Source organism: Elephantulus edwardii, unplaced genomic scaffold (genome assembly GCF_000299155.1).
Source record: "Elephantulus edwardii isolate Elephantulus edwardi_28Jun2011 unplaced genomic scaffold, EleEdw1.0 scaffold00158, whole genome shotgun sequence".
NCBI lineage: Eukaryota > Metazoa > Chordata > Mammalia > Macroscelidea > Macroscelididae > Elephantulus > Elephantulus edwardii.
This window is the reverse complement of record NW_006399908.1, coordinates 1,946,102-1,960,366: the sequence shown is the minus strand read 5'-3', so window position 1 is coordinate 1,960,366 and position 14,265 is coordinate 1,946,102. Positions and strand designations below refer to the sequence as shown.

Genomic DNA, 14,265 nt, shown 5'->3' with positions numbered 1-14,265 from the left:
GACTACAAATTGGCCTTTGAAAACCCTATGGACAAATTTAGAGGGACTACAAATTGGAGAAAGGAAATAGATCCAGATATACTTTTTTCACTTAAACCAAAATAATATCACCACAGACTCTGTAATCAGAGAAAAGATATAAAATACAAATAAGGAAAACTTTAAGGACAACTTCCCTCACCTAAGAGAGATGGAGCAACAAAGTTCAAGTTATTATTTTTTCCAGAAGCCACCAGCTTCCTTCCTGCGTCATCATAGACCAATGTAGTGATGACAAAGATTCCTGCTGCACTTTACTCCTAACCTAAAGGTTGGCAGTTCAAATCTATCCATCCAGCAGCACCAAGATAAAAAGGGCTGGCATCTTCTTTCCATAAAAGAGACCCTATGGAGCAGTTCTGCTCTGTAACATATAGGGTCACCATGATGATGACAATATGTTTGCTTGTTTGTTTTAAAGATAAAATTATAAAATTACATTCTCTACAATCCTTAAGGAGCAGATCAGGTGAAACAAAAGCCAATTTCCATCAAGACAGACGGCACTCGAAGTTCATCACTTATTGATACTGGACTCAAATCTTGTCCTCTACTCAGATACTTAGGAAGTTCTGGTGGTCTAGAGGGGAAGAAGTTGTACTGCCAACTCAAACGTAGGTGGTTCAAATTCACCAAGAGCTAAATGGACAGTCTCTTCTCATGCAATTTACAGCCTATTGAAACTAAATTGCAGCCTGTAAATGAAAGCCTCTGAAAATTGTGAAACTGCTGGAGGGTCAGCTATGAGTCAGTTCCAACCGGAAGGCAGTGAAGTGAGTTGCAGCTCTGTTACCCAGGCGATGCAGGGCTCTTTTCCTGCCATCTTGCTCCTGCCCGGAGCTGGACTCTGCTTCTCCTCTTCACCTTTGGCAGCAGGCTCCCAGGTCATCTGACAACTGCAGGTCTCACTCAATCACAGAACAAAGCACAGGGAACGTTTCCTTCCCACTGCAGGGTCGCCTGTGCTCCCCCATGGATCAACTCTTAGTGCAGTGATCTGAGAAGCTCTCAGGACAGTTAGGAAGCTACAGGCATTTTAAATCCAGGCTTTCAGGGGAGGATCTGCTCAACTCTAAAAGCTCAGGCCAAAGGCAGAGAGTATCAATTTTGTCTACACCTCAGGTACTACAGGAGCCCTGACACCCACATCCCTGTAGTTCAACTGAGATGAAAACATGGTGAGAAAGAATCCTGAACAGATGCCGCTGAGCTGCCAGCATGCTAAGTGATCCTATTAATAGAAGAGATTGGAGGAATTCTCTTTGATACAAACTACTTTGTTAAGAATTGACCTTTACAATTCAAATCCATGCTTTGAAACCCTTTCTTATCCCAACAGCCCATGCTAGGTGTCACTTTTTCTGGGTAAATTGTAGGTTTGTCGTGGCAGCAAACCTTCTTCTGGAGGCTCAGCATGGTGGGCATGAGAGATGCTGGACTCATTCTTCTGTCCTGTTTCCGGTTGGGCTATTCTGTTTTGAATACTCCCAGGTGGTTGATGGGGAGGGGCAAGGACTCCCGCCCTGGTCTCTGAGGTTCACAGCCAGTAGCTCTGTGCTTGCTATTTTTATATTAGCTTTTCTGGGGTATGGAGGTCAATTAATTAGAGAAGATTCTGCTTAAGTGGGGTCAACACCAATATTCTGAGTTGAGCACACTGGGGCTTAGCAAGCTTTGCAGGAGACACTTTCAACCTCTCCACAAACGTTCATTCAGCTCCCACGATGTGCCAGGCGCGCCGAGAGGGGCTGGGAAGTGGACAGTGGACACCGCCCAGCCCTCATCTCAGGACAGTGAAAGAAATGACTGTGCATATGTCACACCATATAGTGATATATGCTTCTGGTGAAGCTGAGTGAGGGCGCAGAGTAATGTGAACTGCCAAGTTAAAATGGGTAATGAAGAGGTTTTTTAGATATGACATTAAATGAAGGCACCCCAATGGCGTACTGTGCAGTGTGCTAAGGGAAGGGTCAGCCAGTTGAGTCCACTAGCTCCTTTGAGAGTCACAAGCAGACAGTCTCCGCCTATAAACCAGATTAAGGTTTTCCATGAGTAGGAATCCACCTGACAGGAGTGAGTTTATTGTTCTAATGTTGAACAGAAACCTGGAAGAAAATGAAAGTAAAGTGTTTGAAACAGGAGACAGCAAGGAGAGACAGCAAGTGCAAGGGTCCTGGGGCAGCTGCCTGGTCAGCACTGAATCAGGAACAGGCATCTCTGTGTCTGGGCTCAGTGCTGGGCAGGCAGAGCACAGGCAGCCTTTCAGACCTCCCGATTCCCTCAGTGGGTAGTGCAGGGCAGGGAACAGTCCCACCAGCACAGCTACATAAACCCTTCTCCTCAGAGTTGCACACTCAACAGTTAGAGGGATGACAAGAGACATGGGTGGAGTGGAGGTGGAGACGAGAGAGCATGCAGAAGGCCAGTGATGAGCAGCCACAGTGTTAAGAGATCAGTGATTTATAACAAAAGGGCCTTTATTATTCACAACAGAGGTCTATATTTGTTTCCATTCCCAAGAAAGCTGATCCAACAGAATGTGGAAACTATCCAATGGTATCATTAATATCATGTGCAAACAAAATACTGCTGAAGATGATTCAAAACCAGCTAGAATTGCACATAGATAGGGAGCTGCCAGAAGTTTAAGTGGGATTTAAAAGAGGCTGTAACACCAGGGATATCATTGCTAATGTGAGATAGATTCTGACTGACAGTAAAGAATCCCAGAAGAATGTCTATTTGTGCTTTATTGATTATGCAAAGGCATTTGACTGTGTGGCTCATAACAAATTGTGGCTGGTATTGAGAAGAATGGAGGTTCCAGAGCACTTAATTCTGCTCATGCAGAAGCTATGCCTGAGAGTATGTGAAGGTTGTATTTTCTCTCCATACCTTTTCAATCTGTATGCTGAGCAAATTATTGGAGAATGTGGACTCTATGAAGAGAAGTGTAGCATCAGGATTGGAGGGAAACTCATCACTCACCTGCATTATGCAGAAGACACAAGCTTGCTTACTGTAAAGTGAGGACTTGAAGCACTTGTTGCAGAAGATCAAGGAATGCAGCCTTCTGTATGGATTGCATTTCAATGTCAAGAAAGCAAAGATTCTTACCACTGGACCAATAGGCAATATCATGATGAATCAAGAAGTGATTGAAACTGTCAACAATTTCATCTCACTTGGTACCAGAAGTCAGGAAAGGAGATGCACTGCACTGGCAAAATCTGCAGTTTAGGGACCTCTCCAAATTATTGAGGCATAGTCATGTCCATTTAAAGACTAAGATACGTCTGATTCAGGCCATGGCCTTTCCAATCACTTGCTATGCTTCTGAGAGCTAGACAATAAGGATTACAGAGAATTATTGATGTCTTTGAGCTGTGGTATTGGAGAAAAGTACTGAATGAGCAGCCCTTGGATGGCCAAGAGAACAAACAAATACATCTTGGAGAAGATGCAGCTGGAGAGCTCTTGGGAGGCAAGGATGATGAGGCTTCACCTCACTTACTTCGGGTATGTTGCTAGGAGGAGCTAGTCCTTGGAGAAGAACATGATGTACAGAAAGGTGGAGGGTCAGCAAAGCAGAGGAGGAATCTCAACCAGGTGGATTGATGCAGTTACTGTCACAATGGGCTCTAGTGTGTCAGGAAGTTGTGAGGATGGCACAGGACAGAACAAGGTTCAGATCTGTTTAACGCTATGAATCGTACTTGACTCAACAGCACCTAACAAAAACAACAAGAAGCAACAGCCATTAGGCCCCTGGACCACTGCCCTCCCACCGGCGCTAATAAAAAAAAAAGGTTTTATACCACCAATCACAAAATGATATTAACATTCCAGTTTCTAAATGTAAAATCTTCCCCTCTCCCTCTCCCTTTTCATTCTTTCACTTATAATATTTATACCCATCTTGTCTCTCCTGTGGCATATGTGCCGTACATCCAAGCAAAACACTCCAGGTGTAAGGGTGAAATTCCCAGTATTTTTAAAAATAATAAATGCATTATTTCCCCTTAACTCACCCCTCCCCTCTTGTTTGTGAGACTTTTAGTTTAACTCTGAATGTTTAACATATTGTACAAATATATTGCTTTTACTTTCTAGTGTCCAGTTACTTGAATAAAAATATTTTTTAAATTTTATTTTATTAATTTTAATGAACATTTACAGAGATTTTGGATTTCCATTCATTCATTGTTGCACTTTTCTCCCTGCCCACCCCTCCACCGACCCCAGTTTGCTCCTCTCTTTGAAAAGTAAAATTCTTTCATTGGTATACAATCCCCCCATATGTTCCCCGTACCACCCTGAGTACACTCCACTATGCAACCTTAATTTTGGACTCTTGTGATAACCATAATACCCTATAATATATCGCTTTCAAACTGTTCTCTCCCTCATCTGTTTCAATGTAGTATATATAATTTATCTAGTTTTTCTCAGTCTTCCCCAACCCTGATGTCAGTCCCATTCTACAACAGTGGCACCATGCAGTATTTGTCCTTTTGTTACTGAGATACTTCACTCAGCATAATGTTCTTCATTTTGAGTAATATTGCATGAGGTCCTTGTTTTTCAATGCAGCGTAGTATTCCATTGTGTGAATATACCACAGCTTCTCTATCCATTCATTTGTTGATGGGCACTTGGGTTGTTTCCAACTCCTTGCTTTTGTAAACAAAGCCACGATAAACATGGGTGTAGAATACAATAATTTTTAAAAATTAAACCATTGTGTTTACAACTACCAGTGTTGGCTTGCCAAATGGTCCTTCTGAAGGTGTCCGCCGTCACCAGATGCAGTGTGTGTGTGTGTGTGTGTGTGTGTGTGTGTGCGCGCGTGCTGAAGGATCTGTCAGAAATGTGGATTAAGGAATTCTGATGTAGTCTTTGGCTGGAGTATTAGGGGTAAGAGTGTAGCTAGAGAGCCATTCCCGCCCAACAGAAACGAAAAGAAATATTACTACTGACAAATTCATTTTATTACTAATTAAATGAAATCCATGTCATTACTAAATACAATTTATATCTGATTGGGAAACCTATATGCAGGAGTAGCCATCCATTCCTCTTAAAGTAGAAAACAAGAGGTTCCATTCCCAAAGGTCAAAACACGAGTTCATTAAAAATATGAGTATTGTCACTATTAAAGAACAATCAGATAATGTAAGATGCTGAGGCAGAATGTAGTCTCCAGGACAGACACTTTTCTCTGAGGTTGAAGAGCGCACCGGCCACTTGGTTTGTGGTTTTACACAGTTTGCTAGACAGACAGATGTTGCTTAATCCTCACCCCACCCAGTACCTCCACAGGGTGGCGGCTAGCACATCCCTTAGAAGGAAAACTACTGAAAGTGTAATGGTGTTTGAGGGAGCATTAAAATTTGCCTGGTTACAAAATGATTGCATCAAATAAGTAATCATAAAGTGGTTGCATTAAGATACTGTGGACACATTTCTTTCCTCTACAACTGAGATTTTTTTTTCCCCACTGCAGTTTGCCCCTGTACTCTTCCCTGCCCTAGAGCTAGCTATACACATCACTCGTGTTTTCTTACTTAGTCATTGCCTTCAAGTCGGAACTGACTCACAGCTGAGTCTTCAGCTGGTTTCTGGGATGGTAAATCTCTACGGAAGAGATTGCCCATCTTCCTCCTCCAGGGCAGCTGCTGGTTCCAATACTACCAGAAACGCTTGGCAAACCACTCCCCATGGACAATGCCATCTAAGTTACCTTGGTCAAAACCAACCCATAGCTGACCCTCTAGTGAGTTTTCAGAGACAGTAATTGCTTGGGTTGCTAATACGCACTGAGCTAATAAGCACTGTGTTAAATAAAAATTGAGTGTTCTGAATGTTCATGCTAGATGTATTCCACAATCCCAATCTGATACGGGAAAGTGTCTCTTAAGGGAGCTCTGGTGGCCTAGTGCCAAGAAGCTGCACAGCAGTCCCGAAGGCACTCGGTTCAAATCCACCAGATGTGTCGCTGGAGAAGAAGGAGCAATCTCCTCTTGTACCAGTCGGATCCGATTCGACAGTACACAAGAAAGGGGGGAGGGGAAGAAAAATGTCTCTTGACGAGTCCACAACCAACACTCTTGGCACCAGCAGTCAGGAAATCAAAAGACCAATTGGATTAGTAACGTCTGCTATCAGGAAGCTTTCCAGAGTGCTGAAGTGCAAAGATGTCAGTCTAGGGACCAAGGTGTGCCTGATTCAGGCCATGGTCTTTGCAATTACTTGCTACGCATCAGAGAGCTAGAGAATGAATAAGGATGACAGAAGAATTGATGCCTTTGAGTGTGGTGTTGGAGAAAAGTATTGAACACACCATGGACTGCCAAGAGAACAAACAGGTCTGTCCTGGAGAGGGTGAAACCAAGTTGCTCTTTGGAAGCTAGGATTTTGAATCTCCATCTCACATACTTCAGACATGTTTCCGGAAGGGATCAGTCCTTGGAGAAGTTAATCATTCTTGGAAGAGTGGAGGAACAACACAAAAGAGGAAGACCCTGGATAAGATGGACTGACACGGTAACTGGGGCAATGGGAGTAGGTCTGTCAGAGACTGTGATATTGGCTCAGGATAGGACAGGGTTCAGAGCTATTGCGCATAAGGTCACTATGAGTTGTAGGTGACCTGATGGCACACAACAAGAACAACAATGGAAAGGGGGAGTAAAATGGCAGAGGGATACAGGATGACTGTTGTTGTTATGTGCTGTCGAGTCGCTTGCGACTCATAGCGACCCTATGTACAACAGCCCTAAACTCCGCTCTGTCCTGTGCCAATCGCACTGTCTCTGACACTCCCATCCCAATTATCCCAGTCACTGAATCAATCCACCTCATAGAGGCCCTTCCTCTCCTGCGCTGTCCCTCCACCCTCCCAAACATGATGTCCCTCTCCAAGGACCAGTCTCTCCTCACAACATGTCCAAAGTATGTTAGACGGAGCCTCAGAATCCTTGCCTCCAAGGAGCCACCCAGTTTCCGGAATAAAACAAAACGAATTCATTTTGATTATAGAATTCTCAGAGCACAAGAGTCAAATAAAAAATGACAATAAGTGGCCACAAGAATTAGGCATTTTCTTAGTAAAAAAAAAATTCTCCATCACGTTGTTGTGAGAATCAATGCACAGCTGACCCTCCAGCAGGTTTTCAGAGGTAGTAAATTGCATCGAAGTAGATTGCTCATTTTTCTTCCAGAGCAGCTGGTGGGTTTGAACCACTGACTTTGAGATTTTTTTTTTTTGTATTATTTTTACATGTACCGTCAAATCAGATCTGACTGGTACAGGAGGAGATTGCTCCCTCCTTCTCCAGCAGAGCATCTGGTGGATTTGAACAGCGTACCTCTGGGATTGCAGTGCAGCGTCTTGCCACTAAGACACCAGAGCTCCCTTGAACCACTGACTTTCAAGCCACCACAACTCCCTATTCCTCATCTTATATGATAAAAATTAATAAAGTGTGTTGAGGAGACTCTGTTGTACTCTGAATTTTTGTGATTTTTTTTTTCATATGAATGGGACACAAACTGAAAGTGAGTTCTTAGAACATCAATATACAATGTCCTACACTTAAGTTTAGTGACTGACACTAAGATAATTATGTTGATAAATATTATTCATAAACATATAGCACTTCAAAGGGATGGAAAATCATTCATTACATCACAAAAATAAATGAAATAATGACAAGCAAGGACCAAACTGAGTCCAGTAATATACAGTTCATTTTCCTTTCTACATTAATCAATCATTATGATCAATAACACTGTGCTAAGTGCAAAGATCATTGAGGAAAACACAGAATTTTCCATTTGGTAATCAAAAGAGTACGGCACCCCCATGGCAAAAAGAAGTTATCTGCTTTAGAGGAATACTTTTTTATATTAAATCTACCTTAGAACAGTTCCTAAGTAATATCACCTCACCCACCTCTTTCTAGTGTGTGTACGTGCATGTGTGTGTGTGTGTGCGCGCGCACACACACACACACACACACACACACACGATTTAGTTTGGGGATTTTCTAACCAGATATAATTGGTGACTATTTTCAATAACATTATGGTGGACCTTTGAGCTAAGGATGAGGTAGGGCCTTTTTATCATGCATTGTACTCATTTAATTATTTACAACATGTTCCAACAATAACATTTAAAATAGAAAGGAAGGTTGCATGAGTGAGTGAGTCCCTAACTAGAGGTGCTGAAGGCCGTCTGCACAGTAGCTTGCCAGGAGGCAGCATTCTATAAAGGAATTAGTGAGGGCTTTGGAATAAATATGATTCGACTCTTGGCTGTGCTCCCTAAATGCATAATACATCTGAACCTCTATTTTCTTGTCTGAACATTGGGATAGTGCATTTCTAATGCAAACTGTGTTCTGAGAATCAAAGATAATATATAGGAGACATCTGTCACAGTTCCTGAGAATAGAAGAGAGGATTAATAAATGACAACAAATATCATAAATAGGTAAAGAGTTGTACTAAATGACTTTAAGGTTTAATCAACATTTCTATTCTAAAATTAGAAATAATCCTTAACCCCTGAAAGGCTTAATACTGTATAGAAAAATCAGCCACAAATACACATACATGTTGAGTGTCTACTAGGTACAAAGCACATTTCAAGGAAAATTCTCAGTAAAACATAGGAAGTAGAAAGTCAATAGACTTGTGTAATTTTTCCTAAATTTAAATAAAAATGGAAGCTATGCAACAGGTCTTATCCAAAGCAATTAAGAACCTGTAACCAAACAGTATCTTCTCCAAAAGAGCGAGAGTGACTGTAACATGTAAATATAGGACCTACATAGGAAAACACTATTAGTTCTAGCCAGGAAACAGGCAGGGCAGAACTAGGAGGATGAACTCCAGAGTGGAGACGTCCATCTTTGCTCAGAGAAGCCATGGGGGAGACTGAAGATCCAGGAGAAGGGCTAGACTACTCAGAGCCTGGAGACTGAGGGAAGATAGGGATCCCCTGAGACCCTTCCCAGAGACCTTAAAGACGGGACAGAGATGTCCATCCTAGACCTGAGAGAGGGGATGGAAGCAGGATAAACAAGAGCAATGGACTATACACAACACGGAGGACATTATGCTAAGTGAAATATCTCAGTCATGAAAGGACAAATACTGTCTAATACCACTGTTATAAAACAGGACTGATACTGTATTGGAACAGATGAAGGAAAGAACTGTTCAAAAGGAATATATGATGAGGCATTACTTGTATGACAGCAGTCCAGAATAAGAGGTGCATTGCAAAGTAGACTGGGGGAGGAGTGGGTGGAGAGGGAGGAAAATGTGCAGCAACAAATGAATGAAAATCCAACTTCTATGTAAACTTTGGTTAAAATCACAATTTTTTTTTTAAAAAAAAAGCACAATGGACTGTAGAGCAGAGGGTTGACCACATAACCTTATCAGAGTATTTTGATCTCTCCACTTCTCACATATATTAAGTATATGGTACTTAACCCTCTCCATATACTACATATTAAGTGTATTGTAAAACTTCGACAGACTTTAGACCTTTAAAGGATAAGATACATTTAGACAGAAGCTGCAATGCTTATCCTTCACCCTCACTCGTGGGTTTACTCCTCTCATGCGCCCTCGCCAATCGTCCCGTGCATCCCACTTCGGAACACCTATGGGTAGAGAAAACGTGACCTTGGGAGGGAGGTGCCTATGAAATTGCCACCTTTTGAATAAAGCCAGGCAGAAACACCCTCTACAAATCGTCTTTCGTTTTTCTTGAAAAACGAACCCTCTCACCAAATAAGTGAAGAGGCAGCAATGAAGAGGAAAAGGCAGATTGTATCTCTCACTGCATCCTCTCCAGTTCTAGCCTCACTGGTCTTCAGACGGCAGAGACTGCCCCTGCCAGAGGTCCTAACAGTGACATCTGACATCATGAGGCTTTCCACCATGAGCAAGCTCAGACTCTATTATTTGACCTGGAAGAGTGTGGATGAACACATTATGGTTATCCCAACGTAAAAAACCGAGAAATGCTTTATTTAGAAAGTGTATTCTGAGGACAGATTCTTAACCTCAGAATTCTTTATATAGAGTCATGGGTGCAACAAAGCACTAGGCTCATTATTGTTTTTCTGTTCTATTGACTTGGAGGGTTTAAAAAATGTTTTTAGCTTTTTTTCTTGGATAAAAGAGAGATTAGGAAAAATTCTTTCTTTCCAAAATATTATCAGCAAATAACATGGCAGATTTTTTTCCCCCTGCAGGTTTATAGATAGCCAATTATCCCTTTTAGGAAATATCAACCTTGCTATGGGTGAGTGTGTGTGTGTGTGTGGGGGGGGGTTGTGTTTCATTTTACTACTTTAGGAAGAAATAGGTGAATCTGTAGTTGCTTGTTAGAACATTATTAAAGCAAATCTATGGTGGCCTAGTGGTAAGAAGCTGCACTGTAGCCCCTAAGGCAGGCAGTTCAAATCCACCAGCTGCTCCACAGAAGAAAGATGGGCAATCTCCTCCGGTATAATTTTACTGCCTCAAAAAATCCTCAAGGATCAGCTATGGGTCAGTTCTAACTTGACAGCAAACAACAACAAAGCAAACCTGATGGGAAAAGGATTTGATGAGCTTGCATTGGGTAAAATTAATTGGTTTCTGTCTCTCAGCCCTGGCCCTGGCTTTCCAGTGTAATAACAAGTGAGTCTTCCCTGCAAAGAACTCTATAGTCTGTCCTGGTTGCCTTGCTGTTGTTAAGAGGCATCGTGTTCAATTTGACTCATAGTGACCCTCGGAACAACAGACCTAAACCCTGTCCTATCCTGTGCCATCTTCATCATCCATATGCTTGAGTCCATTGTTCAGTCACTGTGTCAATCCGTCTGGTGAGGGGACTTCCTCTCTTTTGCTGACCCTCCACCTTTCCAGGCATGATGCCCCTTTACAAGGAATAACCTCACCTAGCAACATGTCCTAAGTATGTGAGATGCAGACTTGCCATCTTTGCCTTCAAGGAGCACCCTGGCTGCACCAACTTAGAAAACCTTTATCACCGGGGCACCTCCCAGGCAAGGGCAGTCTGCTGCCGCCTCTATCTGCTTATCCACGTCCTGGCAACGTGTGCCTGCTGCTTGCTGACAACAAGCAGCGAGTTTACTGAAGTTGAAAACAACCTACAAAATGCAACCTGTGGAGGATTAGGGAAATTTGTCTTTAGACCTCAAGAAAAGAAAACGTAATCCTGTCAATGGGCAGTAACTGAGGAAAGCCACACTGTTTTCTCTTACAATTTGAGGTCGAGTCTTGCTATTATTCTTTTAGTTCCTTTGGACTTGGCTTTGACAAGGTGCAAGTGAAGACAGCTGTCTTTAGTTGGCACCATCCCATTTCGTGACCACCATTCCATGGCATCTGTTACTTTTATGTCTCATGGGAGAAGGGGGTAGGGAAGGGAATGAATGAGGATGGCAGATAAAAAATAAAGACATTGAATTGTAAGAACACTCTGACATCCTGATTCGACAAAATCCTCCTTGTTTTATAAAATACCAGATTTTATAATAGCCTATCCCACCACTTAGTAATAAAAAGAAACGTAATATCTAGCCAGAATGTTTACACATTTATTTACAGTCAATTCTATCATTATTTGATGTGAACTTTCTATTACATTTCCCCCAATTACGCAAGTGAAATGATGACACAAGTTAGAAGTTGGTAAATATTATAATTATAGGATCAATATTACCTAGTTGGCTACAAATTAGAGTATACCTGTAGAAAAATAAAATATTGAAAAGTATTTCCTTGTCTGCCCTAGATTTGACTTCATCACTCATCAGACTGACTCAGAAATGTCCAGGTCTTAATCCCTTTTACCGGTAGTCCAGAAGTAAAAGCAACCCTTTAAATGCTGATCTAAAACAATGAGGCCATAAACAGTAGAAAAACAATAAGCAAAAAAGAAAACTACTAAAATAAGTGTTAGGTAACTACACTAAATCTTATTTAGTAAAAGTCCACTACTCTGGAATTAGTGACAATTCAGAAAGGCACTAGGCTGCAGTGTGCCTTTGGCCTAATTGTGTAAGAATTTGCTAAGTCAATTTCTAGTGGAAAACATATTTCAGAGAGAAATGCTGAAACTCTGAAAACATATTTCAGAGAGAAATGCTGAAACTTCTGAAGAGATCATGTCTGGTACCCTTATATAATCTGAGGCATTTAAACACTGAAGGTTATCCTAGTCATAAATAATTCTCATTCATAAATCACTTCAATCTTGAGCCTCTACTGAGCAAACTTTTCTTAAGCTACTTTTAGGACTGAGCACAGCGGTACAGGAAGCCTTTCATTCCCCTTACCCATCATTTTTTTTTTTAATTTCCATTCATTCATTGTTGTACTTTTCTCCCCGCCCACCCCTCCTCCCCAAGTCTTTCATTTTTAAAAAGGAAAGGAAAGTCTTACCCTAAATCTACCTTTCTGTACCAGTTAGAGTAAAGCGGGATGTTTGGGTTTAAGTACCTGAAATCCCAAAGTTGCCTGACCAGGTGCAAATCCTGCTTCTACCACTCAAAGGCATTGATTGCCCTTGGGTCAAGAAATGACTCACAGCTAACCTTCTGGCAGTTTGGGGGGACTGTTAATTGCAAAGAAGAGATGGCCTATCCCTCTCCCACGGAGCTCCTGGTCGATTCACACCACCAGAGGCACCATCTTTGGGTTACCATAGGAACTCCCTACCCAGTAGGCCACCAAAATTCCCTTGTCGTCATGGTATCTCTATGTAAAATGGAGAAACATTACACATATTTTTTTTTCCTTTAATCATTCCTAAAACCTGTAAAACACTTAGAGCAGCGATTTTTAGCACCTTAAGGTGCTAAAAAGAAAAAAAAAAACAAAACCCCACTTACAACCCTCATATTTAAATATTCATTTTTGTTATGGCACTGTACTGCAAGTTAGCAATACAAATTAGCTTAAGACACCCTCCCCCCACCCCGGGCATGATAGTGAAAACTGAAATGTACATTTCAGAACATAGTTTCCCGAACCTCACTCCACATGGGCATATTTCCACAGGGTCGTGCACAGTTACTATTTTTTTTATTCTTCAATTTTCCTTTCACCTTACCTCCAGAATACACCAACCCAAGCCGATCAGGCATTTCTGGTTAATTATAAACCCAACCCAAACCAACACATTGCCATCAAGCTGATTCTGATTCATCAGCTTTATCCAAACACTGCCCTCCCTGTCCCTACAAACTGTTGTGCACGCTCTTTGCAGTTTATACAAGCACGCACCTTTCCCGTGAACACAAAATGATGGGCCCTTGACTCCCCAGCACATCTCTTGCTTATTAACTGTACTTATTAATCAAATTCCTCAGATCATCTCCGCTTGTTAGAGGCTTTCAAATGCGCCTGGCCTTTATCTGAAATTTTTCATTACGTTGTGCGATTGGGGCAGCCCCTTTCCGAGTCCCAGTTGAAAGACACAAGGCAAGAAGGATGACGGGTGAACTGTAGTTGGCCACAAGGGGCTGGTGAACGCAGCAAGAGGCCAGTTCAGGACGCTTCGTCTGGTCAGGGCAAGGGCAAAGGATAAGGAAAGATAGTGACGCACCTGAATAAGCCCGCTAGACTAAAGGCGATAAATGTAATAATGGATGATGTGCAGCCGACAGCGGAGCAGGCAGGCTGGCAGGCGCGCGCGCGCACCCACACCCACACACACACACATACACAACGGTGCACGCTGCCCTAGGTATCTGACAACATCACCGCCCTGCCTCAAAGCCTCCGATTTCCGGAGCGCCCTCCGCTCGCTCCGGAGATTATCGTGAGCGCATCTCTGGACTCTGTCAGGCGCGCGCGCGCCCCGCCCCGCGCGCGCGCGCTGCTCCCCGCCCCCCGCGAACGCGGCGCCCCTGTGTCCTCTGGAACGTCGACGCGGCCGTGGAGTTTGGAACCCAGGCGCCGACCCTCGCCCTCGACGCTTGCGCCCGAGTCGCTGGCGCAGCCTTTGGCACCCCCACCCCCGGCATCAATCATTAACGGGCCCGGCCACGGCCCGGCGAGGGGGATGGTAGGGAACCCGAGAGCGGGGCCAGCTCGATCCCCCGAGGCGCCTCGGAAACCCTAGCCCGGGAGGCCCCCGTCCTCCCGCCGGGGCGCCGCTCCCTCCCCCAGAGCCTCGCGCGC

General features: G+C 43.0%; 1 protein-coding gene across 1 annotated transcript in view; it reads left to right on the top strand.

The window, feature by feature from the left end:
- The window catches only part of PAQR9 (progestin and adipoQ receptor family member IX), a 39,944-nt gene that overhangs the window by 24,107 nt on the left and 1,572 nt on the right, over nt 1–14,265 (top strand). The window contains exon 2 of the mRNA XM_006895117.1: nt 13,930–14,149. Within this exon, the coding sequence (XP_006895179.1) occupies nt 13,930–14,149 (220 nt within the window). The remainder of the gene's footprint in view (nt 1–13,929; nt 14,150–14,265) is intronic.